The following is a 25,709-nucleotide window of genomic DNA, read 5'->3' as shown; positions in this document are numbered from 1 at the left end:
ATGGTGTTTACATGAGGAAAACATTTGGTCAGGACGATCAGTCTCACCTTCATGCTGGACACAACAAAGTTTTGTTTTGCGTCTCCGTTTATGGCCTGGACAGAGTGCTCTATATATACAGAGAATGCCATCATTAACTACTGTCAGCAGCTGCCGGCTCGATGCTATTTAAAACTCTGTGATGTGTAACATCAGAAGAGGCAGCGTGGAGTGCTGCGTGATGTTTCTTCACCAGCTCCTGTCCTTTCCTTCGCTCGTCTTTTCCTGTTACTGTCCACACCTAGCTGCTAGAGTACAGGTTGGCACCTTCCTGCCGTTTTACTGCCAGAATGAGGTCTAACAGGTTCGTAGAAGATAACATCTGACGTTTTCTGCGCATCATTTCCTTTCTGATACAAGAAATGACCAAATATTGTCTGAATATGCTTAAAAAATATGATCTTCTTTGCTTAAGGTTTCCTCTCGTGTTATTTGCTCACTGGCTGAAGGGTCAGCCTTGGTTGGCTGTCATTTTATTGAGGTCGAGTTGGGTTATTAGGCCAACTTTTATTATGTAGGTCATGCCATAAGGGAGATAAATTTAATACACCTCTAAAGAGTACTGTTCTATATTTAAAACAAAAAATACTGCCTCGTTAAAGTGTCTCGTTAAAAACCTCGTCCTTTCAGTCTCGCAGTGCAGGGGAGTCCTGCTGAAATTTAGCAAGAACTAACCACCCAAACTAACTTGTTTATTGTCCGGAAAGCCTGGTGGTTTAATTCTGATGGGCATGCTAACCTTTCGTGCTGACAAGACCTCGTCCATCTTGGTTGCAGTCGACAGGATTTTGTCTTGCCAAAGACCAGCACTCATCACCATTCTTCCCGCTTGCATGCTACCAGGCCAGTGCTGTTGCCCCTGAGCCCAACATAGGTCACTAATCGCGCGGACTCTCCGAAATGTCTCACTATTCCCTGAACTCTTGTGTTCATCTGCTATACTTACTAGCAAATATCCCGCTTATTAGCAAATAGCGCTGAGGTGTGTGAGATTATCATGGCTCACACGTTGCCTGAACGGATGAATGAGGTGGTAGCATAGTGAGTGAAGGGAATGCTAGTGGATGAAGCTTAATCTGCTGAGTGCAGACTAGTGGACTCTGATCTCTGGCTTATTGTAATCAAATTGATTCAGCAAACCTGTAGGGCTGTAAACATATATGGTTAGTTTTCTGGAGAGTAATTAAACTAGACTGTTTTGCTGTGAATAAAAAAACGTCATTTAAAATGCTGGGTATTCCAAAGCCCTATCCAGACGGCATTAGTTTCTTAGGAGGGTCTGGGGTAATTTTCTCTTTTATGGGGGTCCTCTGTGATTTTATTCCTGTCCGGAACGACTGTTTTTAGTCCCGTCTGGATTCACATCACTGAGTTTCGTCACCTCGTGTTTAATAAAATAGCTTTTTGTTCACTTCCGCACACCGTAATTACACTTTGGGTTTGCATGTAAACTCTACAGCAAGTGGAAATGGAGGAGCTACTGAACGTGATGTCATATGACCGAGAAAGCCTAAAAACTCACTGGTTCCCCCGTTTTTTCAATTACAGTCCGGATGAAAGAGTTTTATCACTGAGCAGAAGTGTGAAATATTTTTCACAGACCCCTGAGAAACTAATCCCGTCCGGATAGGGCTCAAGGCTAGGCGTATTCCCTGTCTTGAAAACAACATCTGAATCAAGCTTAAGGTCAACTAATTTTAATTATTGATACTGACCAAGGAATTGTATATTACTCATACATTGACATCCTTGGTTTGTTTGTCTGTGTTTTATTTAAGTTGCTTGTTATGTTTAGTTTACGTGCATTTCACTGATAATTTAGAATATTTCCCCCCAAAAAAAGGCAATCTGCTCAAGTCTGCTTCCTGCAGGAGTTTATAAACAGTATGTCCTGTACTCCTAGACCCAAATAAATATTGGAATTGAACAGACGTGTCCTTGAGTCTGGAGAAGACCGTAGATTTAGATTGGGCTTGTGTGTGTTTAGAAGCATGTGGGTGTGGTAGACGTGAGACATGTGTTTCCCATTAATGACCTCTATCCATAACTCCACCCTTACTAAAATCCATGGCTGCAGTTTTTTCGTATATGCATGCAGTGAAATTGCCAAACAGCTGTTCTTCAGCATTTTTACAGCACACACAGTAATATGCTTAAATATTTCTCACAGTCAGTCATGGGCTTAATATTTACCACAAAAAGTAAAAAAGTAAAAATGTGTTATTAACTGAAATCCCTAAGATTAAACAAAAATAAAGTCGCACAATTATAATTAGATAATAAAATTGTAAAAACATTTTTTCAAAATACAGTGTAGCATAAATGCTCACAAATATCAAGGTTATAGCTTCAGTAGAGCCATATAAGAAAAATAAACAGTAAAATACAAATATAAAAAGTATAATAAAAATGAAACTAGGTAGAAATTTAATTAAACAAGTCTAAAACATCAAAGACTACCAGGATTATTGATTATTATATTAAGAAATAGCTTACATTAACTAAAAGTGAAAATGATTTGGTTTATTATCAAGATGTGTAGAAAGCACTTATTTTTAGATTTTTAGATAATGGGAACATAATTTTTTGTTTTAATGTTGTTTATTACTAATTGTGCTTAAATGTAACACATTACACTATGTTTAAAGCATTCATTTGTAATTTAATAAGTAAATAATTCTGGAAAAAATAAGAGACCACTTAAAAATGCTGAGTTTCTTTGATTTTACCAAATTGAAAACCTCTGGAATATAATCATGAGGAAGATGGATGATTACAAGCCATCAAACCAAACTGAACTGCTTTAATTTTTGCACCAGGTAAAGGCATAAAGTTATCCAAAAGCAGTGTGTAAGACTAATGAAGGGGAATATGCCAAGATTTAAGATTTAAATCTGTTGATTAAAAACCAGGGTTATTCCACCAAATATTGATTTCTGAACTCTTAAAACTTTATGAATATGAACTTGTTTTCTTTGCATTATTTGAGGTCTGAAAGCTCTGCATCTTGCTCATTTTCATTAAATAAATGCTCTAAATGTCATTTTTTTTTTATTTGGAATTTGGGAGAAATAGGTCTGTAGGTTATATAATAAAACAACAATGTTCATTTTACTCAAACATAAACCTATAAATAGCAAAATCAGAGAAACTGATTCAGAAACTGGAGAAGTGGTCTCTTAATTTTATTAAATTACAGCTCTGGGAAAAAAATAAGTGTATGTACAGTTATTAGATCAGTCTTACGCTTTGTGAGAAACGTGTGGGCTTGCTGCAGTTGTAACAGGTGGGAGCGCAGCAATGTGGCAGTCCAGGAGTGACCAAGAGGTCTTCTCTGTTTCCAGGTACTCCCACGCACGTTGCGTCATCCTCTAAGAAGCCCCGCAGCCGTGGCTTTTTCCACAGTCTCTTCTGCTGCCTGTGCCACGATGAAGCAGATCAGGTGCCAGTCAATAACAATGCACCGCTGCTGGTGGAGGAGAACGGGACCATCTCAAAAGTAAGACCTGCTCTCACGTTTTTTTTTTTTTTTTTTTATCTGTAGTTTAAATTTAAAGTTTCTGCCCTGCCCCTTCCTGTACTCTGAAAGCTCTGAGGCTTTGGGGCAGCCTGTGGTTAGCACAATCGAGAGCCACATGATCAGAGATGTCAGTGAGGAAACCAGCAGCTTCATGTGTGCTTTGTGAAAGCCCTTTCCTGTTTACATTCTAATTCTCAATGGCCAAGAACACAGATATCACAGTGCTGGTCATCAGTCATATATTTGTGGAATAAATCACAGTGTTGCTCTTTCCGCCCACTACCCAAAGATAAACTATAGCTGTACAAAAGAAAAAAGAAAAAAAGATATATACTCAGCTCACACTACATGATTTAGCAGCACACAGACTGTATATTTATACGCTAAGCACTAACATATGTCAAGCCATAGGTTAGCATGTTCACACGTACAAAGGGGGCCCGTCCATGATTCAATCGAACCCCATTCTTGGAAAACAACATGGCAGTTAGCAACTACTAGCGGATCAGGTGGTCAAGACGCTCTCCGGTGTCAGTTTCAGATTTATGCCTTACTTCAGCTTTTTATAGTGATTTGATATTCCAGGAGTTATTTGTCACGTCTCTGAAGCCCCCAAAATAAATTGGTAGGGCTCCTGAAGGCGGGCTGAGTGCGAGACTCAGTGTGGCTCTGATCCTCCTGTCATGTCAACGTGTGCGCTGCTGCTGTCATCTCAGGCAGCCTGCGGGCTCAGCGAATCAACACACTCCCGCGAGTCCCCTCTGCAAGCAGACCTAGTGGACCCCTGTCCACCCCCCAGGCTCTGCAGACCCTGCGGGGAGAACGAACCTGTTGCAGAATGTCTGGAGTGTTTTGCGGCCTGTGAGCTGTGCGAGCCCTTTGTGGAGAACAAGTCCTTTATGAAGAGCAACATCACTAAATACTTGGAGACCTCAGTCTTTTTTCGAGGCAAGAGCATAGAAGCTAAAATGCCTGCCGATCTTTGTTTCGACCCGTCTAAAGTCTCAGAGCAAGACTATCCGAAGGAGGAAGCTGCGTCTTTGGAAGTAGCGCAATCCAGCATGATTTCTACACAGATTTCTGTTAACTTCACAGTGCACCAGACCATCAATGGACTAAACCAGTCTGGTGCAGATTACCCTGAAGAGCATGATCAGTTCAATGAAGAATTATTGGAGCAGGAGGACAAATTTGATTCTTCAGAGAGCAGCAGTCTGTCTGACTACAGCTTGGAACACAGTGAGTCTTTTGCAATAAGCAGCTCTTTTGACCTCTTAGAAGAAAAAAGCCAGTATTTCGAACAAAGCATGGAGTCAGAAATCAGTGACGCAGAACCGTTTACCGTACCCAAAGTCAAAACTGACCTTTCTGAACAAGTAGATGCAGAAGAAGTCCCAGAGCTTGTTTCTGCAGACTGTGACTCACTTTATGAACATGAAGCATTTTTTGAAGACCCGTCAGAACAGCACAGGACGTCTGAAGGTCTTGAAAAAGATGTTTTGGATTTGTATGAACAATGCCCAGAATCTGATCTGGATTCCCAACCCTGCAAAGACTTGGATCACTCCGAGCCTAACAATCAAAACATGCCCTCTGAATACCATGCCACACATTTTGAATCCTCTGAACTGTGCCAGGCCCCTAAAGAAAGAAAACCTGCTGAGCTCTCCGAGTCCCTTGAGCAGCAACCACTCGCTGGACAAATAGAAACCACAGACAAGAGCGAGTTTACTGCTGAATATGTTCTGGAATCCTCTACTGAATTACATGATGAGAGCTCTGATCACGAATCGGAGCAGACTGTTGAATTTTACACTCAGCAAGAGCTTTTCAACTACAACCATCTGTGTGAACATGATGGTGAATGTGATAAGACGGTAGAACAATGCTCAAGTTGTGGAAGGTACTTTGAGAAATGCGAAATTCCTGAACTATGCAATCCCTCTGAGCCCACTGACCCTTCTGAAAACCCACAACAAAGCCAACCTGTTGAAAAGTGCCTGGAATTGTGTGAGAGTTCTGGAACAGAGTGCTCTGTGTTTCACACCTCAGAGCTCCCCAGAGAAATCCCTGCAGCTGAAAGCAACAAAAACAAGGCTGGAAAACGCTCAGAGTGCGACATGATGTTTTTTGGATCGATGGAAACTTTTGAGACTCGTTGGCTTTCTCAGTTTCTTGACTATCACAATCAACAGGACACTTCTAGCTCTGTAAACCAGGAAGCCCCTGATGATGTAGTCACTGAGCCAAGTGATGAGGTACCCATCAGTGACTGTAATGATGATTATGAACCTGTAATTGAAGTGTCAGATGACTCAGTTAAGCAGAAGGTTCTCTGTAGGGTGTGTGAAAGAAGAGAGGAAGGGCAGTTTCATTATGATGAACCTTCTGAACTGTTTGAACTTTGTGACGTTAAGGCTGAAGCTTTTGAGCTTGATGCTGAAGGGAGAAGATCTGGGGAGCTGGTTGTAAAAAGAGGCTCACTGGATGAATCTAGTGAGGAAGAATATGTCGACTGCATTGACAGCAAAAGCCAAGACAGCACTGAAACCGATGAATCGTTCAAAAGTTTTGTCGATGATCCAGAAGGTTTTGAAATCTATACTTATCAGTCTGATGATGGAAAACATTTGCAGAATCTCTCTGAGGACGACGAGGCTTATGAACATTACACTTCTGACAGTCAAGAATCATGTGAGCTGTGCGATGGTCATGATGATCCCTGTGACCTATATGTTCATGACATGCTAGAAGCAGATGAAGAAATTCCCCAGATACCCCAGGAATCCAGCTTCAGTCACAAAATCACAGGGCAAGAAATCATTAAAACCTACGCAGAGGCATTGTCCACAGGACTTTCTGTAGAAAACGATCAAGGCTACCAACCCAGTGCTGATCACTCAGAAACCGAAAGTGAGAATGAAGACTATAGTTCTGATCTTTGCACTGAAGATACCACCAGGCTTCATGCTGTGGAAGATTTGAGTAATGAACCACTCTGTGAAGAAGTAATCGAGTTCTGTGAGAAGACAGAAGTGCTGGAAATTTGCGATAGATCAGGTGAGGTTTATGCACTTTCCAGTGAAGATGAAGATAATTGCAAGTGTCTGCATGTGGAAGATACCTCAGATGTCCATTATCTTCAAAGTACACATCACAAACAAGAAATCAGTTCATGTGAAACACTTTCTGAAAAGGGAAATATTTATGAATGTGAGGTTTCTGACATTTCAACAGAGGAAGCTACACAAGACCTAATTCCAGAGATCAGAACAGACGAAGATAAAGATGATTCGACTGATACCAGTAATACCCCAGTCAGTGAAATCTGTGAAGATTGTGAAGGCATTGATGAAGTGGATGGTGCTCACAGACCTTGCTGTGGAGAAATAGAAATATGTGAAGATGACGAGGCCTCTGTATTTGACTTTGAAGATGTAGTGCCAGACGTTGAAGAGAACAACTTGATAAATGGAGATGTAGATTTGCAGAAAAGCTCTCAAGATCTTCTAACTGATGTCGTACAGGCGACGGAAACGAAAGAGCCTCCTGAGCTTTGTGATGTGCCTATTAATCAAACAGAAACTGCAGAAACTGATTCTCCAGCGCAAAGTGAAAGCAGTACAAAGTTGGAAGATCTGATATGCCAAGTTGCAAGAAATGATTCAAAAGAACATGATGAGGAAAGAAAGGCAGCTAAGGTAGCCAGTCAGAAAAAGGCAGCCTCTGAGGAGGCGGAGGCCTGTGAGGACAGTGAAGCTTCCGATGATGAGGAGGAGGAAGAATATCCGGAGTCCTGCAGTTGTGAATTCTGTGTGCCATCAGATGAGCAGGTAAAAGGGCTTCAAAAGCATGGATTGGATGAAATTCAGTTGATTTCAATTTAGCAGAAATTTTATGCCAAATATAATATTGTATTATGGCAAGTATGTTATTTTGTGGCTCACAAATGAGCTTGGAGCAATGGAGGCTGTTTTAAACCCTTTTGGTCGACTAAATTTTAGGATTTTAGGATTGATCGAACTTTAAGCTCAGTAGGCTGAAGTTTGACATGCAATATAAAAGGGAAAGCAATGCAATTAACTGCCCAAGTGATCTTTGAGGAGTCAGGCCTTTGGGTGGATTAAATCTGGATGGAATTTTTGCCCTGCATCAGTTATAAACTCCTGATTTTAAACACCAAATCCCAACTATACATATGGCCTTTAATTAGGGCTGGGTATCTTTTTAAAATTCCCGATACCGATATTAAACCTTGAATTCGATACTGATACCCAAACAGTACTTTTTTTCGATTATTTTTCTATATTGCAACCAAAAAATACAAAAAGTGATAATTATTCTCACACAATGGATTTATTTAACAGCTGACTTGAGTAATCACATTCTCATACTGTCACCATGAGAGACTCCATCTTTTTGGATCCTCTTGGAACAGATTTTGAGCATGATTGTCGCCCTTTATTAAGAGCAAAATCAACATTACTTTTACTGTTTAAACTACAAATATTTTCCCTTAGCATATTACAGGATGCATTTCAGTTTTTAAGAGTTCTTTTAAAGAAATATGAGCATTAGATTGACAAAAATAATTATATTAATATTAAAGGTGTTAATCATCCTTAGTATCAAATTTTAGTACCCAACCTTACCTTTGATGACCGTGTATATTACAGACTGCTATTAAAAAATATATATTGTAATATATATAAAAAGCAATATATCTGTATTTTACTGTCACAGTGGTCTCAGTCACCTACAACTTTCAGAATCGCTGTGTATTCCTGGCTTTAAGTATCAGATGAGAACACCACTGAATCATATTGCATCAAATACAAAAATACCACTGGTAGCAACAAAAATCACATATAGAAGGTAGATAGCAACAAAACTTAAATAAGGAAAGCGTCATCTCACATCGAGGCTCTTATTCCAAAGCATATGGCTTCTTATTTAAGTCTGAAGCTCTGAAAGATATGATCTACTGTAGCCCTTTCCAACCTGGCAATAGACCCATGTGTATGATTTGATCTGGGCTTTCCGTGTGCTGGTAAATATCCTCGTTTGAAGGGACATATATATTCAGTTCAGGGCCCTGTGTTTTGTTTCAGTCGTCAGCCGTCTGCGCACTTGGTACTTTTTGATCAAGAATCGTCTGGCCCACAGCCTGGTAATCCCACCCCAGCGGCAGAGGGTCACACGATCCGGCTGTGGAATGTAACCAGTTGGAGTGCTTCCTTATGCCCCCTCTTGGTCACTCCCTTCTCTAACCTACTTCATTCGCTCATAAAACGAGATATTTTTCCACTGGCAGAGCGAGGCTACTGTATTCAGCCCTGTACTGTATGAGGACTGAAAACAAGCCGAGTTCTCTTTAACGCTGCAGTGTGTTTGTTGTTTAACAGCTTTTCCAGTAAATCTATAATGTCAGTTTATTGCATAATGTGTTGTCCCATAAATCTGGCCATTCACCACTCCTTCTGATACGCCTGTTCACAGGTGCCAGCCAAGCCTCTCCTGCCGCAGATCAAGTCTAAAGACGCAGGAAAGATCTGCGTAGTGATCGATCTGGATGAAACACTAGTGCACAGTTCATTCAAGGTAAGCTAAGCATGTTCTTATCCAGTAGTGTCAGCCGGTAATTGTGAGTCAGTGTGGCTCATTTTCAATATGCTCACGTAAGAAGGGGATCTGTTTGACTTGGATGTTATGTCCAGACATCTGATACATAAGTTTACCAAACGTAATTCAAACACGAACAGTCCTTCACTTTTGCGGGATTATGCAATATCTGCAGTGTCCGCAGTAAGACGATTTACCCCCCGGCAGGTAAATAATGTTAGGAACGTGCGCAGGCCAGACACTCGACATCGATAAGGTACACATACTATTTCCTGCACAGCAACACCGCATGTTTGGTAACCAGGGGGGCACAGCAGGGGATGGGCCCACGATATAGACCTGGCGCTGGTCAAATAACAGACACTTGATCATTGACTTACTGCTTGTAGAGACAGCGCTACACTATAGGGTATATATACAAAATCAAGGGTAGTAAATGAATTAAGAGTTAAATTAACTTGTTGATGCTGGCCTAACTGGAGTAGTCTCCAGTGTCTTCAATGAAAGCTTATTGCACTTGATTGCATTCAGTAAATGATTAATGCTATCAAGTTAGTGATGTCAGTATGTTGGATGATCACCACCTTACACCGCGTTCAAGATTCTCCAATGTATCCCAAAAGTATTGGATGGAGCACCATCATTTTAGAGTACACAGCTACACACCCACTGCTCCACAGCTCAGTGCTGGGGGCTTCATACCCCTCTAGCCCAGGCCTGCCAATAATTAGCATGGTGACAGTGGGTTCTAGGTTCCTGTTGATCTGTTGTAAAGAGCCAGTACATCTCTGCTGGAACTAGACTAGCTGTGTATGTGCATTTACCATATACATTTGGACATATCATGTATCAAGGTAGAGAAAATTAAATTGTAAGACAAATATTCACTCAAATCCTTTAATGTTGTGAACATTTGAGTAAGTCATTCTTTACACACTTAATAATGATTTCCCTCAATTTAGGAAATGGTTCCTCAATGTATGAAGCACACATTAGTTAATCTGTGGAGCAGGGGAACAATGTGATCTGGAAAGATGGTGCTCCATCCTGTACTTTTGGATGAGTTGTCTGTAGGGAAAGATAGTTAAGGAATGAGCATTTGTCCAAACAATTTTTTTTTACTGTATTTTTTACACTATAAGGCGCACCGGAATTTAAAGATGTATTATGCAACACTAGTAAGGAACAGAGGTGTTGCCATGTTTTCTACTCTGAGGAACCCTGAGGGTTCCGGTAAGCCAGGTCAATATTTGCTAGCAGTTCGTTCCACGTAGCTTGTTTTGACACGGTAAACAGACAGGCTATAGGCTAATTGTAATTCTGCTCCAACAGTGCTAGCTGGGGTTAGCATAAGGCTGAAGACCTATAATACTCACCTCTGAACGGTGAAAGAGCTAGCTAGTGCTTAGCGTGGTTTGTGGCTAATGCTCATGCTGCTCCAGCAGTGCTAGCTGGGGTTAGCATAAGGCTACAGGCCGATAATACTCACCTCTGAGCGGCAAAAGAGCTAGTGCTTAGTAAAGTTAGCAGCTAATGCTAATACTGTTCAAGCCACAGTGCTGGAGAAACTGATTATAAGGCGCACTGATGATTTTTGTTAAAATTAAAGGATTTTAATTGAATTAAATGCGTCTTATAGTACTTATATTGTTTGCTTTAGGGGCTCCATACACCTTAGTGTTTAAAGTCCAGATTCCCCATAAAATACTGGAAATTAGGTTGTAAATTGGGTTTGAGTTTTAAGATTGGCGTCATGCTCCAGAGAGTCCTGTGATTGAGTTGCAGTTATTCTGGAATAAATCAGGAAACTTGATTAACTTCAGAATTCATGATTATTCAGTGAGGAAAGTCCCGGCGTCTCGATTTGACTGAATTATGGCTTTATGAAAATATTTTTCTCCAGCTGAGTTAAAGTCCATTACATCAGCAGGTGGTTATGTGAGGCGTAATGAAGAACAGACGTATGTGAAGGCTGTGCTTTGTGGGAATGTGTCGACAGTGACAGCAGGACTGTGTCGGTGATAATGGCTAAGATAGTGTTCATAGTGACACTTGTACATGCTAAGCTGGTGCATGTTTGTCACTCATTACTGTTTAGACTGATCTCTGTATAGTTTAAGGTTGATCTCAGTATTTTTTGTCTGTTAGTTCGAGGCTGACCTACTAAATGTTGCTTCACAGTCTGTGAATGTAGGTCAGGGTGTTCTACTCCTTTTCTAAAGCCCATGCTCTTAATGAACTGAGCATTTGAGATGCATGTTCTAAGACCCCTAAAGGTATCTGACAGGTTATGAGACTGTCAGATACAGGACACTTAGGATGACAGATGACTTGAGCGCAGGCCTCAGAATGTTCACGTGCTGCTATATATTCTGCACTCATCGCACCTCTGTGGAGCCCCTGAAGGATTGATGTAGAAAAATAATAGTCAGAGTTAAATCTGTTCCCTCTGTTTAATAAATCATTCCCTCAATTTAATTAAAAATGAACTCCACTGGCTCATTTGAACTAGCCTGTCTTTAAACTGAGAAGAAATTTGTTAAATCGAGGGAATGTTTTATTAAAATAAAGTGTTTTTTGTTATACTTAGGGAATTGAAGGAACATTTCATTTAAATTAGGGCATTGACCTGTTAAAATATTTATTATATTGTTAAATATTTAAGTCCTTTTCGAAGTTGATTAGTCATCATTTACAGTTTTTCCCAAATGTTTACACACAAAATATGGAACTATGCACACAAATCCAAAAACATGAAGTTCATGTGTCAACATTGTGACTCCAAACTGCTAAACTCTAAACACAATTCCACATGTTCTCACTCAAATATCATTCTAAATCACAGCTTTGCAAATCGCTAAACACAAATTGCATCATTTAGAACACCTTGGTCACCTGAGAATCACTGACCTCCAAATACAAAACCCAAATTACCAAGTATTCTCATACAAGTTGCACCTGTTCAGACTTAACTGCGCACTGGAGGCTGCAGCAGCATTAGCATTGGCCGCTACCTGCAGCGCTAGGTCTTTCGCCGTGTTAAAACAAGCCACGTGGGAGGAACCGCTACCTGATAGCACCCAGGCTTACTGGAACACTGAGGGTTCCTCAGTGTAGCGCTGTCAGGCAGCATTTACTAGCGCTGGGTGCTGCTGCTGGGTGCTGCTGCTAGCTGCGCTGTTGAAAAATATTGGAAATCTAAGCTTACTGTAATTAAATGTAAGCTCTTTACTCACCCAAATAAACAGTTTTCAGGAGAGACATCTGTGTAGATTAACAACATGGTGACACCAGTGTTCCTTACTGTTGTCGTTTAAAATGCATCTTATAATCGGGTGCGCCTTGTGTAAAGAATACGGTCTTATAGTCTGTAACATTCGGTAGATTAAAAGGTATTTACAGAGGTTTTAATTTTACTGCAGTCCTGTTTTAGGAAAATAGCTATACATTTTAAATCATTTTATTTTCTCTTGATCTAACTGTGGTGAATGTTCTTTTATTTTAATCTTTACCAGCCGGTGAACAATGCTGACTTTATCATTCCAGTGGAAATTGATGGGGCAGTACACCAGGTGAGTGTGATGTTTCTTTACCACATTCTTTACAATAAATAAAGGTAGCACTTTCCCGTGCCCTAATTACTCCCCGTGCTGCTGTTTCACGCTCGTATTTTTAATGGCAGTGTTAGATGCCGAGTGTCTGAATTCCTCAGTCTTGAGTTTTACTGTGTTTATGTACCGTTTCACACACCGGTGTTCTACCTGACAGCATCATGGCCTTCAGTGTTGACGGCTCTGAGCAGCAGGGGGCTATTTCCGTGCTCTGACAAAACAAGGCAAGCCTGGCTGGCTTCTCAGAACTCCCTGCCCATCAATCTGTCTCAGGGCTCATCCCCCGCTCACGGCCCTGGCAGCCTGACACCGAGCCCTTTAAAGGACAGCTCCTGCCCCGGCCCGGCCAGCTCCGTGCCAAGGACCTCTTCCTCACTCCGGCTTTGGCCTGGTTCAAGTAATCCAGGATAGGCTTGTGATGCTGGGAAAGCCTATTCGGGATGACTTGGTTCAGGAATGAGCCCACCAGCTTCATTAGTTAATTTGGCTGACCTAGTTTCTCGCAGTAAATCGAGCCATTTTACGAGATATCTTTAATGTGTGTGTATCGTTTGCCTGTCCCATAAAACGGCTCCTGGACTGGAGCGCCACATCCTGATGGAGAGTAAAGTGTAGCGTGCTTATTCGCTCATGTGTCACGCGTAGGAACTGTGTTTAAACCCACGTGAGAAAAGTGGGATTTCTTGGAATTTGGCCAGTTAGAATTTTTGGAATGGCTTTAAAAATCGAGGTTTTCGGAATTGCCTAATTCTGTTCTGTTTCTTTGTTGCTTCCAGGTATATGTGCTGAAGCGACCTCATGTGGACGAGTTCCTGAAGCGGATGGGGGAATTATTTGAGTGCGTGCTGTTCACTGCCAGCTTAGCCAAGGTAAGGATTTAAATAAAAAAAATAAAATAAAAAAATTCTATCACTATATAGCAGCATTAAGCATTAAATTAACAATTTATAATGTATAAAATATCCAAGAATATACTTTTTTGTATAAGCAAAATACATTTTAGGAAATAAAAATGTAATAGGCCATCATAAGTAACTAGGCATAGAACATAAAATAACCAGGGTATTTGGATTTAGGAAATCACTACTGAGTATCAACCAGAACTGATCAGATATCTTGTATATTAAAATTACTTACTTATTTATTAATTACTTATTAAAAACAGCTAATGTTAAAGCTTTAAAAATAAACATATAAAAGGTTTAAACATAAAAAAAGATTATTGTGTTTAAACTACTTAAACATCACCTGTTGAATCATATTTATCAGATCAAAAAAAATGATCATAATCAGATTTCTGCAGTTACATGAACAGTATACTCCCTTTGAATTACTTTCTTAGATCAAATGAAGGACTGGTAATTGAATTTGAAGATTCATCCATTCAAAAAAATCTCTCTGCAGTGAAAATAGACTAATCATTAAGAAATCTGATCATCGCCTGACTCCTCTAAAGACTCCCCTGATTACCCAAGTTTTTTGCATTGATCAGATTCAGTATCAGTTCCAGCATTTTCTGCAGCTATCAGCTCGATATTAATTCCTGGTATCAGATCAGTGTTGTATTTAATGCAGACTGTACCCCAAGTCTTTACACGCTCACGTGCTGTTATATAATCTCCTTCCTGCTTCCTGATACTGTATGACGTTACTGTTATCTTTATAAATAGACTGATCAACTACAGGCAAATGTCTGCAGGCGATCTTGCATTAGTATGAGATTTATATTTTTATAAAATTAGTCCTTTAAAAAATATTAACACTTGCACAAAAAAGAGAGAGGTTATGAATTATATGTTTAATATATTTTGCTTTTTTTTCTTTGTCCTGCAGTATGCCGATCCTGTCTCAGACCTGCTGGATAAGTGGGGGGCCTTTCGCTGCCGTCTCTTTCGAGAATCCTGCGTCTTCCATCGTGGAAACTATGTCAAAGACTTGAGCCGGCTGGGCAGGGACCTGAATAAAGTCATCATCGTGGATAATTCACCAGCATCGTACATTTTCCACCCAGACAATGCTGTACGTACAGAAATGTTCATTTTCATTTTTCATATGTAGCCTTCCTAATTTTATATATGTGTGCAAAATGAAACACCTGTCATTTTAGTGTGGGAGGTTTCATGGCTAAATTGGAGCAGCCTGGTGGCCAATCTTCATTAATTGCACATTGAACCAGTAGGAGCAGTGTGTGAAGGTTCAATTAGCAGGGTACGAGCACAGTTTTGCTCAAAATATTGCAATGCACACAACATTATGGGTGACATTTAAGAGGGCAAATTGTTGGTGCACGTCTTGCTGGCGCATCTGTGACCAAGACAGCAAGTCTTTGTGATGTATCAAGAGCCACGGTATCCAGGGTAATGTCAGCAAACCACCAAGAAGGACGAACCACATCCAACAGGATTAACTGTGGACGCTGTAAGAGGAAGCTGTCTGAAAGGGATGATCGGGTGCTAACCCGGATTGTATTCAAAAAAACATAAAACCACGACAGAATTCAATGTGCACCTCAACTCTCCTGTTTCCACCAGAACTGTCCGTCACCACAATAAATTATTGTGGTCTAAAACCAGAGGTTTCAGTTTCATTGCCCAACCCCTGTGTGTATATATATATATATATATATATATATACTGATATACTGTTGCTAAAACCTTGAATCTCATTTTTTAGCATTTGTCTTTTATTTTTTACTTTGTGTATCAAATTTCATGATAAACGGACCAATTAAAAAAAGCTCTTTTTCCACTGACTTCCAATAAAAGTGATTAGGTGTTTACCTTCTCCTGTAAAGTTGCCATGTTTGAGATATACCAGGTTTTTGTGTGACAGCAGCGAAATGTTTAGTTAGTTTGTAATTAGTAGCCTTTTTTGCTCTTATCTTTCATTAAAACGTATCTGTGATGTTTTTATGTAGGTACCTGTAGCCTCCTGGTTTGATGACATGTCCGACACCGAGCTGCTGGATCTGATCCCTTTCTTTGAGAGACTGAGTAAAGTGGATGACGTGTACGCTGTGCTGAAACAGCAAAGGACTAGCAGCTAACATGATACGTGGAGCAGCTTTCACTTTGGGGCCAGGGAGGCTGGTGGGTTCAGAGCGCCACTTCCCCGCTAACAGGATCGGCTGTCGGCTCGGTCCTCTTCACCTACCCAGAATTCCATTCACAGGATGATTGACAGAAAAGAAAACGAGCTGAATGCAACCTGGTATGGCCGATGGAACTGTGAAGGACTGCTTAATGGCACACACATATATATAAAAGAAAAGAAAATTTTATTGATTTTGTTTTAAAAAAAATGTTATTCCTTCTGTTTTTGTAACTTTTCCCCATTTTAAAGGTAAGGTAGATAGACGGAAGCCCTGTTTAAATGAACAGTGTGGATTAATGGTTTATTATCTCATGATGTTTTACTGGGGAAGACTTCTCTGGATGACTAGATGTGTGAAAAAGGACAGCTCTGACATTTTGACAAGTGGCCGTGTTTCACCTGTTGGACTTGTGTTCAGAAAATGTGTTCAGAGACTTTCGGAGAGCCTGGGTTCACTCTTTCTGTGACGAAAGTGGAATTTTTTTTTCTGAATCGGGGTGAAGATGATAAAATATCACCAGTCTGGCCTTGTGGATATTCAGTGCTATTAATATGCAGGTGTTCAGTGTAATTGAAAGTCGTTACATTGAAATTATTGCAAGATTATTAATCATTTTCCTGCTGCCTGGGTGCCTTGATGAATCTGTATGAGAGAATCTGAGAGATGTGAGATTTTTAGTTGATGTTTTTTTTTTAGTGTGCTAAGGAATATTCTGTCTAGTTTGCCAAATATTACATTTTAAATTGTAATTTTAGACCATAATCGAGTATATGAATTATACAGTCACCAGTATAAAAATGAGCCCTGAGAAATGTGCTTTTTGTTGTGCTTTTTACTTTTTAATTTAGATTTTGAAAGAAGTAGGCACACTTTCTGTTGCTGATCAAAAAAACACAGTCTTTCATATAATACATTTTTAATAAATACAGCCTGTGCCAAGGTTTGGGCAGCCTGCAGTCATGGTTAGCAAAGTCAGTCGTGATGTGAGGTGTGTAACAATGAGTTTTTAGAAGCTGTCAGTTAAACCCCTCTAAGACCTTGTGCTTACACTCAGTAATCATCAGTTTATCTTACCATCTGTATAAAGATCTAAAGAGGAAAGTACAGGGTATCAAATGTTATGTCATGATTTTTAAAGACATTGTCAATATAAAACATATCTCTCACAATATTTTGAAACTTAAGCAAATTGTATCAGTAACAGCAGATTTTAAACACTGCCATCCATACTCATCCATGCTAAGTACAGTGATTTGTACTCCAAATTTGCTGCACACCATCTAATTATCCAAATAATTAAGATGATTAATTATTCACTTGAATTATGCTTTTAACTGTGCATTTCTTTAGTGTTTTTAATACTGATAATATCCACAATATGCTTCTAGAAGCATATTAAGCATCATGATAACAAAATGTACCACAATATGATTAAATAATAATACTGCCATATTTACACACTCATATCCACACTGCAGGGCAGAGCTGTAAGAAAATATAGAAAATAGTTTTTTTTTTTTCTAGTTTCTACAGGATGTTACTGAGTAACAGTAGTTCAGGGGAAGTGTGGAAGTCAAGATGAGATCTGGAAGACCCAACAGCTGCCAAATATCTGCTGAAAGCTCAGTCAGAGAGAGTGATGTTTGGTGCACTGTTTTGTTGTGCAGCATAGCTCGCACAGGCTGTCTAATTTTTTTTTCTTTGATACAAACTGATTACAACAGCTAGCATTAAAATACTTAAACTTTCACTATTCACTACTGCAGGTGTTTAAAACCCTAGCTCTTTTTGTAGCTGTTGTAAAGTTGAATCTACATCACTTCCTAAAAGTCCTCCAGTTTGTGTAAAAGTTGTTTACCTGCGTGTTTTACACAACGAGCAGCTGAAACTAGGTGGTTTGCCAAAATGTCAGTGCTGTCTGAGGATAGGCATTCCTCAAACACCCAAGTAAGAATGCAACAGTGACTGTTAATCACACAGAAGAGTCTGCTGATGAGTTTAAACTGGACTTGAAGAGATGAACAGTTTCTTTTCTTTCTTTTTTTTTGTATTTTTTTCCTTCCCTAACCTTATTTTTTTAATGGAAATGGCTTGACTTAAACAAGAATTGTTTGTCAGTCCTGGTGCTGGAGTCACTTTGTCCTGTATATTCTATAAGGGCTTGTTAATGAGCTGATCAGTTGAATTAGGTGTAGAGCTGCCCTGAATATTTGGCATCTAAAATTATTTGTCTAAAAATGGCAAATAAAATCACTTTCGTAGTTTAAAAATACAGAATAATCAAAATGACTAAATACTTAATATCAAACAAAGATTTTAAATCATTTAAAATAATTTAAAAAATTGTAAAAGATTTTTATTATTTAAAGCAGGACAAAAAATACATTTTTGCTGTTTATTTTTTATAGTGGTGAAAAAATGTCAAAAGTAATGAAAACTTTATGAGGAAAAAAAAGTTTAAGATTTTGTTTGGGGCAAAAAAAAGGTTGTTTTGAGCTGGGAAAGCACTAAAATGTGCAGGACAGGGTGCTTCCAAGACCAGGATTGAGAAACACTAACTTTGAAACAATCATCCTGTTGAGATTTTTGCAGAGTTAAGGATGTGTGAAAGGGAAGCTGGTACCTATTCTAATGAGGACCCAGTTTTCAAGTTAATGGGTAAATGAGCTAAAGTGCATTTAGGCTATGTTCACATTAGAAGCCACATTGCTCAAATCAATCCGATTTTTTTGCTCAGATCGGCTCAGATTTGGCTATCTTGACACATTCACGTTCACATTTACAAATGTAAGTGATCAGTATCTGTGTATAATGTGAACAAATCTGTCGCTGAAACGCCTCACATGCGCACATTAATACAAGTATATACATCGCCTCTTCACCAACAACAAAAAAACGTCATATTTGAGATACGACTCGTAGCTTTATAAAGGGAAATGGATGCGTTTGTTAGCAGCTCATATGTGGAGCATCTTTTGCTGGAGTGGAGAAACTAAAACAGCTGGTCTGAAGTTCATGCTCAGGTTGAGGAGGTGAAAAAAGGACAGGCGGTTTGCTTTTGCTGTTTTTTTGCAGCTATAGCTGCACAGCTGCACCAAGAGATGTGTTGTAGGTACAAGAAAGAAGCATGTAGCGTATGCGTAAAAGAAAAAAAGATGCATGAATTCTGATTGAACCGTTCACATTCATGTCACATGTCCCTGGATCAGATACGTATTCTGATTTATGACTATATATCATACGGATTTGGCATGTTCACACAGCCATGAAAAAATCAGATCTGAGCCACATTGAGCAAAAAAAAACAAACAAACTAATTTGAGTCACTTCAGCTTGGTAATGTGAACGTAGCCATAGGTAACTTACTGCACATCACGTCATATATAAGTTGTGTCCATTGAGGCCAAGCTTTTACTGTAGCAGACCTGTCTATGAGACAATATTACAATATTACAGATAAGTGCTCTTAGTCAAACACATCATACAGCTTGTTGTATGCTGTATACGTGAGTAACTTTACTTTATATTACTCAGATTAAGTAAAGCATTCTGGATTCAAACCCTGTTTTAACTGTAGCAGAAGCACAAACTTCTCCATGAGCCTTAATTGAGTGTTTTTTATTAGTAAATTTCCTTTTTTTGTTGTTTTAAGATCTTTCAGAATTGAAAGCTACTGCTGGTGACCATCGAGGTGCCTTATTAGTGTTGGACGTGGAGCTTTTCCTTCATGGCAGTGCTGATATGAAGAATGCGTTGCTTAACGGTATCAGATGGAGTCTTTTGCAAGTGGTGTTGGTGTTGTTTCTGTGGAAGGTTGTGATGTGATGTTTAGGTGGAATAGGAAGATGGAATGAGAAGATGATGAGGATGGTGGAAGTAGTGGTGGTGATATTGATGGCTGAGGTGTTTGTAGTATTGGTGTTTTGCTCAGATTGTGCTTTATTGTTCCCATTGTACTTGTAATAATGAAAGTAGTACTGTGTCAAAAGCCCTATCCGGACGGGATAAGTTTCTCAGGGGGTCCTGGGGTAATTATTTTTTATTGGGGGACGGGGTCCTCTGTGATTTTATTCCCTTCCGGAACAACCATGTATTTGTGTTTTTCTCAGACGTCCTCTGAGAAAATTACAGGCTGAATTATCTACTGTTTTCCGCTGAGCTCCGTGGTCCTGCGGTAATTTTAGTCCAGTCCGGATCCACATCTCTGAGTTTTGTCTCCTCGCATTTAATAAAATAGCTATTTGTTCACTGCCAGGCACCGTAATTACACTTTGGGCATGCGTTTCCATGGAGATTCACGTAAACACAACAGCGAGTGGAAATGGAGGAGCTACTGAACGTGATGTTGTGACCGAGAAAGCCAACAAAAAACCTCACTGGTCCTCCTGTTTTTTTCAGTTGCAGTCTGGATGAAAGAGTTTTATCAATGAGTAGAAGAGTGAAATATTTTTCACAGACGTCCCCCTGAGAAACTAATTCCATTAGAATAGGGTTAAAGGAGAGTAAGAATTTGTAATTTACACTTTTGGGCTGGAACTTAAAAACTAGCCATGTGTTTTTCTATATAACTGAAATATCGCCAAATGTAAAGCAACTCATTTTATCTCCACCAGTTTTTTCAGTTCTAACTTAAGTTAGAAATCTTCAATTTATGATCTGTTTTTGTATCAGATTGAATTTGGGGAAATACAGAACAATGGTACTATTAGAAGCAATAAGACGCAAGAAGTTACAGGGAAAAAACAAGAAAATACCCCCAAAAAAACAAGGCCCAACGCCAGACACTCCACTTTCAGCAGTTCTGCTACCTGGAAAGTCCTCTCTGAACACACTCGACTCCAGTGCAGTGCCGGGCATGTCATTGAATTGCATGTCTGACTTGGTACATTCTTGGAGGCCTCATCAATCTCAGAAAGACGTCTCACGCTGGTCCTCTTATGCAACCCGTGGGCCTGGAACAGTCTTTTTTTTTTCTCCTCTCTCACTCTTTTCTTTTTCCCTTCTCTCCACTTATGTAATAGTCTCGCTGGTGTTGGTGTTGAATAATAAGCCTGCGCTTTTGTAATTTCCTTATAATACAGAGAAATGGCGCTTAACGCTAACCACGCACTAACTGAAGAATCAAGCAAGTCATGCTAGTTTTTTTTGAGCTTTTAAAAGGAAACGCAGCAAAGAAGAACAGAAAAAGGATTGGTTATCTTTCGATGCTTCCTCTGACCTCGGGTCCTGTCCGTTTATAGGAGCCAGTTTGCTTTCCTTCTTGTTTTTTTAAACCAGCTCTACACACACACACACACACACACACACACACACACACACACACACCCACACACACACACACACACACACACCCACATGTACTGCTTATCTTGCTGGTGGATGCTGTTGGTGTGAAGAGGCCACTGTAGAATTAATGCATTTAGAGATGGGCAATATGACAATAGTCTATCGTTCTGTGATCATTGTTTTCTTGTTATATCGACAATATTTCCTTTTTTTTTTATATTTTGCTGCTTTGAATCCCAGTCATGCAGCTTGCCATCAGCTGCCGGAGCCCTGAGAGAGCTTAACAGGCCTTGCTCTCTCTGGGTGGGTAGATGGCGCTTTTTCCCCACATCACTTCAAAGGCTGAAGTTGATTAGCACAAAGCATCTGTGAGCTGATGTATCAGAACCAAGTCATCAGCAGTTCGAAAAAAGCGCTGACTGACTTTACATGTATTAGAGGTGATGGGTAAAGTTCTAATAAGTGGGTTGGATAATTGGCCTTGTAAATTGGGTAGAAAATAGGCTAAAATAAATAAATAAATAAATAAAAAAGCAATATATTTTGAATGACAGTCACTGTAAACAGTATGAAATAACATTTTGTCAGTATCTGCCACTACTCTTGCACTTTGATTGTGATTTCATGCATAGCCATATTTATTATATATCATGATACAATATTTTTACCATATTGCCCAGCCCTAAATGCATTAATACTGTGAGTTATAATGTATGTTTGTAGTGATCATTTTCACTACAGCAGCACCAGCCCCTGAACACTGTTCAATAACAGAACCGAGCTGGACACTCTAAAACACACACACACATTGTGTTTAATGATTTAAGGTCAGCCTAGAGCATAAACTCTTGTTTGTGGGTTCACAGAGTATATAAGGCGGTGCCTGACATGCCGTGTCCGTGAAGCACGCCGGAGCAGGAGAAGCAGGGTCTGCTCCCTGCTGACCTTGTAAAAGCATATCCTAGATCAGCACTCTGAAGTGTTTTATAAAAGCCGGCCTGATCCTAGATTAGCACTTTTATGTCCAGCATTAAAGTCTAATGTGGTCCAAAATGTGTGCTGAACTCATGAGTTCTTATTGGTCTGTCAGAGAAAGGGCTCCCCCTGGAGGCTGGATGTGATATTTTTCTTTTTTTTCTTTCACCTCTACTTTTACTGTATCCTGAGGAAGTCAGTTCCAGGGATGATGATGATGATGATGGCCTTATGATGTCAAAAGTACGAGAAGGCACTATGCAAATTAATCAGATCTGTAATCAAGAAATTAACAGTTAATATCCATCGATTTCTACAATCAGCAGCCAAACCGACGGCTGCTAAACGAAAGCGTGACCTTTTAAGAGCTTTGAAAACTCAACAATCATCTAAAGGCTCCAATCAGGAACGGCTTTTAATGTCTGAAATGTCTGGTACTGCAACAACAGAGACACACTGGACTAGTCAAGAACAGCCTAGTATTAAGATCAAGTCCTGTGTACTGTACCCTCTCTTAATGGGGGGAAAGTGGGCGGGGCAGCTATCATCAGGTTGATGGATCGTGTGGTCTGTGCAATTCCAGAGTGGAATTTAGGAGTGTCATTTTTTTTTTTCAGAAACGAGAATGTAAATAGCCTTGTCATTATTATTAGTTTCACACTTCTTTCGCCGCAGTTTTTATTTTTCTTTCTTTTTTTTTTAACTGCATTTTCCCGCCTGCTACATCTAAACAAATCCTCAAACAGCATGTTTTGTTCCGCACATTTGTCTGTCTGCTTATTTGCGTAGAGCAAACCAAATTACGGCATTAATAGATAGAGATGTTCTTTCTTGTTTTTGATTTTGGAAATAGGAATGCCAAGTTTAAATTAAGTCAACTGTAACCTAGTTTTTAAAATGGTTTTGTAATTATTAATTGTATTTTACTGTACTGAATGAGCTATATCATAAATGAAAGAATGGAAAAAAAATACACCTCTCTTGTGTTGTGTTGATTTATGTGGTTAGTGAGATGGGACTATGACTTGTCCCATGACTATTTACTATTTACTGAGTATTTACTATCTCTCCCCCTCCCTTTCCCTCTCCTTCATCCCTCCTCTCTTTTTCTCTTTCTTTTTCTTCCCCTCCTCTCTCATTCTCACTCTGTGTCCCTTGTCTCTGTCTCTCTCTCTCAGTTGTGTTAAGATTCTTGGCAGTAACTGCTGAACTAAACAGTTGGATAATTAAAAAACAGATACTCTCAGATTATCTCTCTACTTACAGCTCTGGAAAAAATTGAGACCTCTTCAGTTGCTGAATCAGTTTCTCTGATTTAGCTATTTATAGGTTTATGTTTGAGTAAAATGAACATTGTCGTTTCATTCTATGAACTACGGACAACATTTAGAGCATTTTTTTTGCAGAAAATGGCTGTAATAACAAAAGAGATGCAGAGCTTTCAGACCTTACATAATGCAAAGAAAACAAGTTCATATCCAAGTTTTAAAATTTCAGAAATCAATATTTGGTGGAATAACCCTGGTTTTCATGCATCTTGCCATGTTCTCCTCCACCAGTCTTACACACTGCTTTTGGACAACGTTTTATGCCACTCCTGGTGCAAAAATATAAGCAGTTCAGCTTGGTTTAATGGCTTTTGATCTTCCTCTTGATTATATTCCAGAGGTATTCAATTGGGTAAAATCAAGGAAACTTTTAAGTGTTTAAATTTTTAAGTGGTCTCCTATTTTTTCCAGAACTGTATATCCCATTTACACTTCTCTTGTGTTGTGTTGGTTCATGTGTCAAGTGAGACGAGAAGAAGACGACTAGAGACGTGACGAGTAAAGCTTATTTTATTGACAGCTGTTTCTATAACTAGTAAACAGTACACAAGTAAACAACACTACTGCCTACTAGAAACAGCAGGTGAAGCCCAGTAAAATAAATATGAATGAAGCAACAGGCTCAACTGCTCAAGAAAACATTTGTTTATTTGTTAATGACACAGTCCCCCTACTGGTGTGATAAATATGTTGATTTAACAGATAATGCTGACTCACTGTCATGTATGTGATGACACAAGCATCCAGAACTAAGCCTTCCTATAATAACCTTTTGGCCCTGTGCTGTTTTTCCTCACTTCTGTAACTCTATGCCTCTCAGTATCCCTTTAACCTACATTCCACTAAAAATAATATTTAGAAAAAGGGTCTCTATACAAAGGACAATAGACAAACATTTAAAGGAATTAAATACTTACTTCACAACAAATTTAAGTTTTCTTAATGTCACAGATTCTTCTTGGCATGGTAACCTTCGTCCGCTGACATTTACAATGCTCAAAACTAATAAAAATAATATATAACAAACTGACAGTAGTGTAAATGCCAATACAATCACAAAAGCTAACAGTAAACGTGGTATAGGGAGAATATTATATTGTTTAATTTACACTGAAATATAGAATTACAGTTTTGTTGATCAGTGCAAATCTTTTGGACTGGCTGGGTGGATGTAGGCCTACATAAGCAAATTCTCTAAACTCAAGATATCATTTTAACCCTCCTGTTATGTTGATTAAACATTAAAATGTTTAAAAATATAGAGAAAATATTAATTAAGGCATGATACATTTTGGCTGGGTTTATTAGTGCAAATGATTAAAACTTAAAATTAGGGGCTGCAGGGGCAAATAATATTCTAATAAAAAGTGTTGGATGTGCAGTTTTTTTTGGCAATTAATAGTTTTTCGCGAATATTTATTGCGAAAAATATAATTATTTATAAGTAAACCTGTAAGATATCTGAAATAATTACACTTAATACTTCTTAAATTAATATGAATTTAGTTAGACAATGATTATGAAGAAATTATGCTTTTCACCTACTTTTGGTTGAATGTGCACTAAGTGACTGGGGAACATTACTGCGATTCCTAACAGTTACAGGCCAACATTACAGGAGGGTTAAACCCAGACCCCTCACTCACTGAGCCGTTAAAGAACAGACGAATACGTCTTCACTCTCTGTCTTCAAGGCATCAGTTTCAGTAATTGCAAGATGGTTCCACGTCTCTCAGGTGTAATCTGTAAATGAAACATAAAGAGGACCAAATAAACATTAAACCTCATTTCAGGACTAAAACTCAATTTCTCATACCAACTGCAATATTTAACCACTGAGATTGTTCAGCTAAACAGAGTTGTTCAGAGTTAATGGTAGGCAATATGGCAATATTTAATGTATAATAATAAATGTCATATTTGTACCTAATTTACCTTTTTGAGGATATCATCAGTGCCTAAGAACAGTAAATAACTCCACATTTTATTACAAAGAGTGTAATCAGTCTGCAGCTATAATAAAAATCACTGCACTGAGATTTGTAAATTATATTTTAACAGAATAATAAACAAAGCATACATATATACTTTATAGACTTTATGTGAAACAGTCCAAAAAAACACATTTGTAGTAAATAAATGTTATAAATGTCATCCCCAACCCTGAGGCCCCATCACCACGACGGAAATCCTATAGTTTATTATTTTTAAAAAAATATGTGCTTAACCAGGAT

At 39.0% G+C, this 25,709-nt stretch overlaps 2 protein-coding genes across 5 annotated transcripts in view; one reads left to right on the top strand and one right to left on the bottom strand.

Moving 5' to 3' along the window:
* The window catches only part of ctdsp1 (CTD (carboxy-terminal domain, RNA polymerase II, polypeptide A) small phosphatase 1), a 46,961-nt gene that overhangs the window by 20,415 nt on the left and 837 nt on the right, over nucleotides 1-25,709 (top strand). Inside the window, exons 2-7 of one of the 2 annotated variants that reach the window (XM_022680155.2) lie at nucleotides 3,384-3,538; nucleotides 9,059-9,160; nucleotides 12,697-12,753; nucleotides 13,569-13,661; nucleotides 14,626-14,811; nucleotides 15,710-20,607. In XM_022680155.2, the coding sequence (XP_022535876.1) occupies nucleotides 3,384-3,538; nucleotides 9,059-9,160; nucleotides 12,697-12,753; nucleotides 13,569-13,661; nucleotides 14,626-14,811; nucleotides 15,710-15,838 (722 nt within the window). In that variant the 3' untranslated portion in view covers nucleotides 15,839-20,607. Of the gene's footprint in view, nucleotides 1-3,383; nucleotides 3,539-3,565; nucleotides 7,393-9,058; nucleotides 9,161-12,696; nucleotides 12,754-13,568; nucleotides 13,662-14,625; nucleotides 14,812-15,709; nucleotides 20,608-25,709 lie in introns of those variants that run through there. The other variant, XM_022680154.2, reaches the window with a different exon arrangement.
* obsl1b (obscurin like cytoskeletal adaptor 1b) overlaps nucleotides 23,968-25,709 on the bottom strand; it is a 47,863-nt gene continuing 46,121 nt past the window's right edge. For all 3 annotated transcript variants that reach the window (XM_049484551.1, XM_049484550.1, XM_049484552.1), the window contains one exon: nucleotides 23,968-25,218. The gene's annotated coding sequence lies outside the window, so the exon portion shown is untranslated. The remainder of the gene's footprint in view (nucleotides 25,219-25,709) is intronic.

The sequence above is a fragment of the Astyanax mexicanus genome, chromosome 11, assembly GCF_023375975.1.
Source record: "Astyanax mexicanus isolate ESR-SI-001 chromosome 11, AstMex3_surface, whole genome shotgun sequence".
Lineage (NCBI taxonomy): Eukaryota > Metazoa > Chordata > Actinopteri > Characiformes > Acestrorhamphidae > Astyanax > Astyanax mexicanus.
The sequence above is the reverse complement of the archived record's forward strand: the minus strand, read 5'-3'. Positions and strand labels throughout refer to the sequence as shown.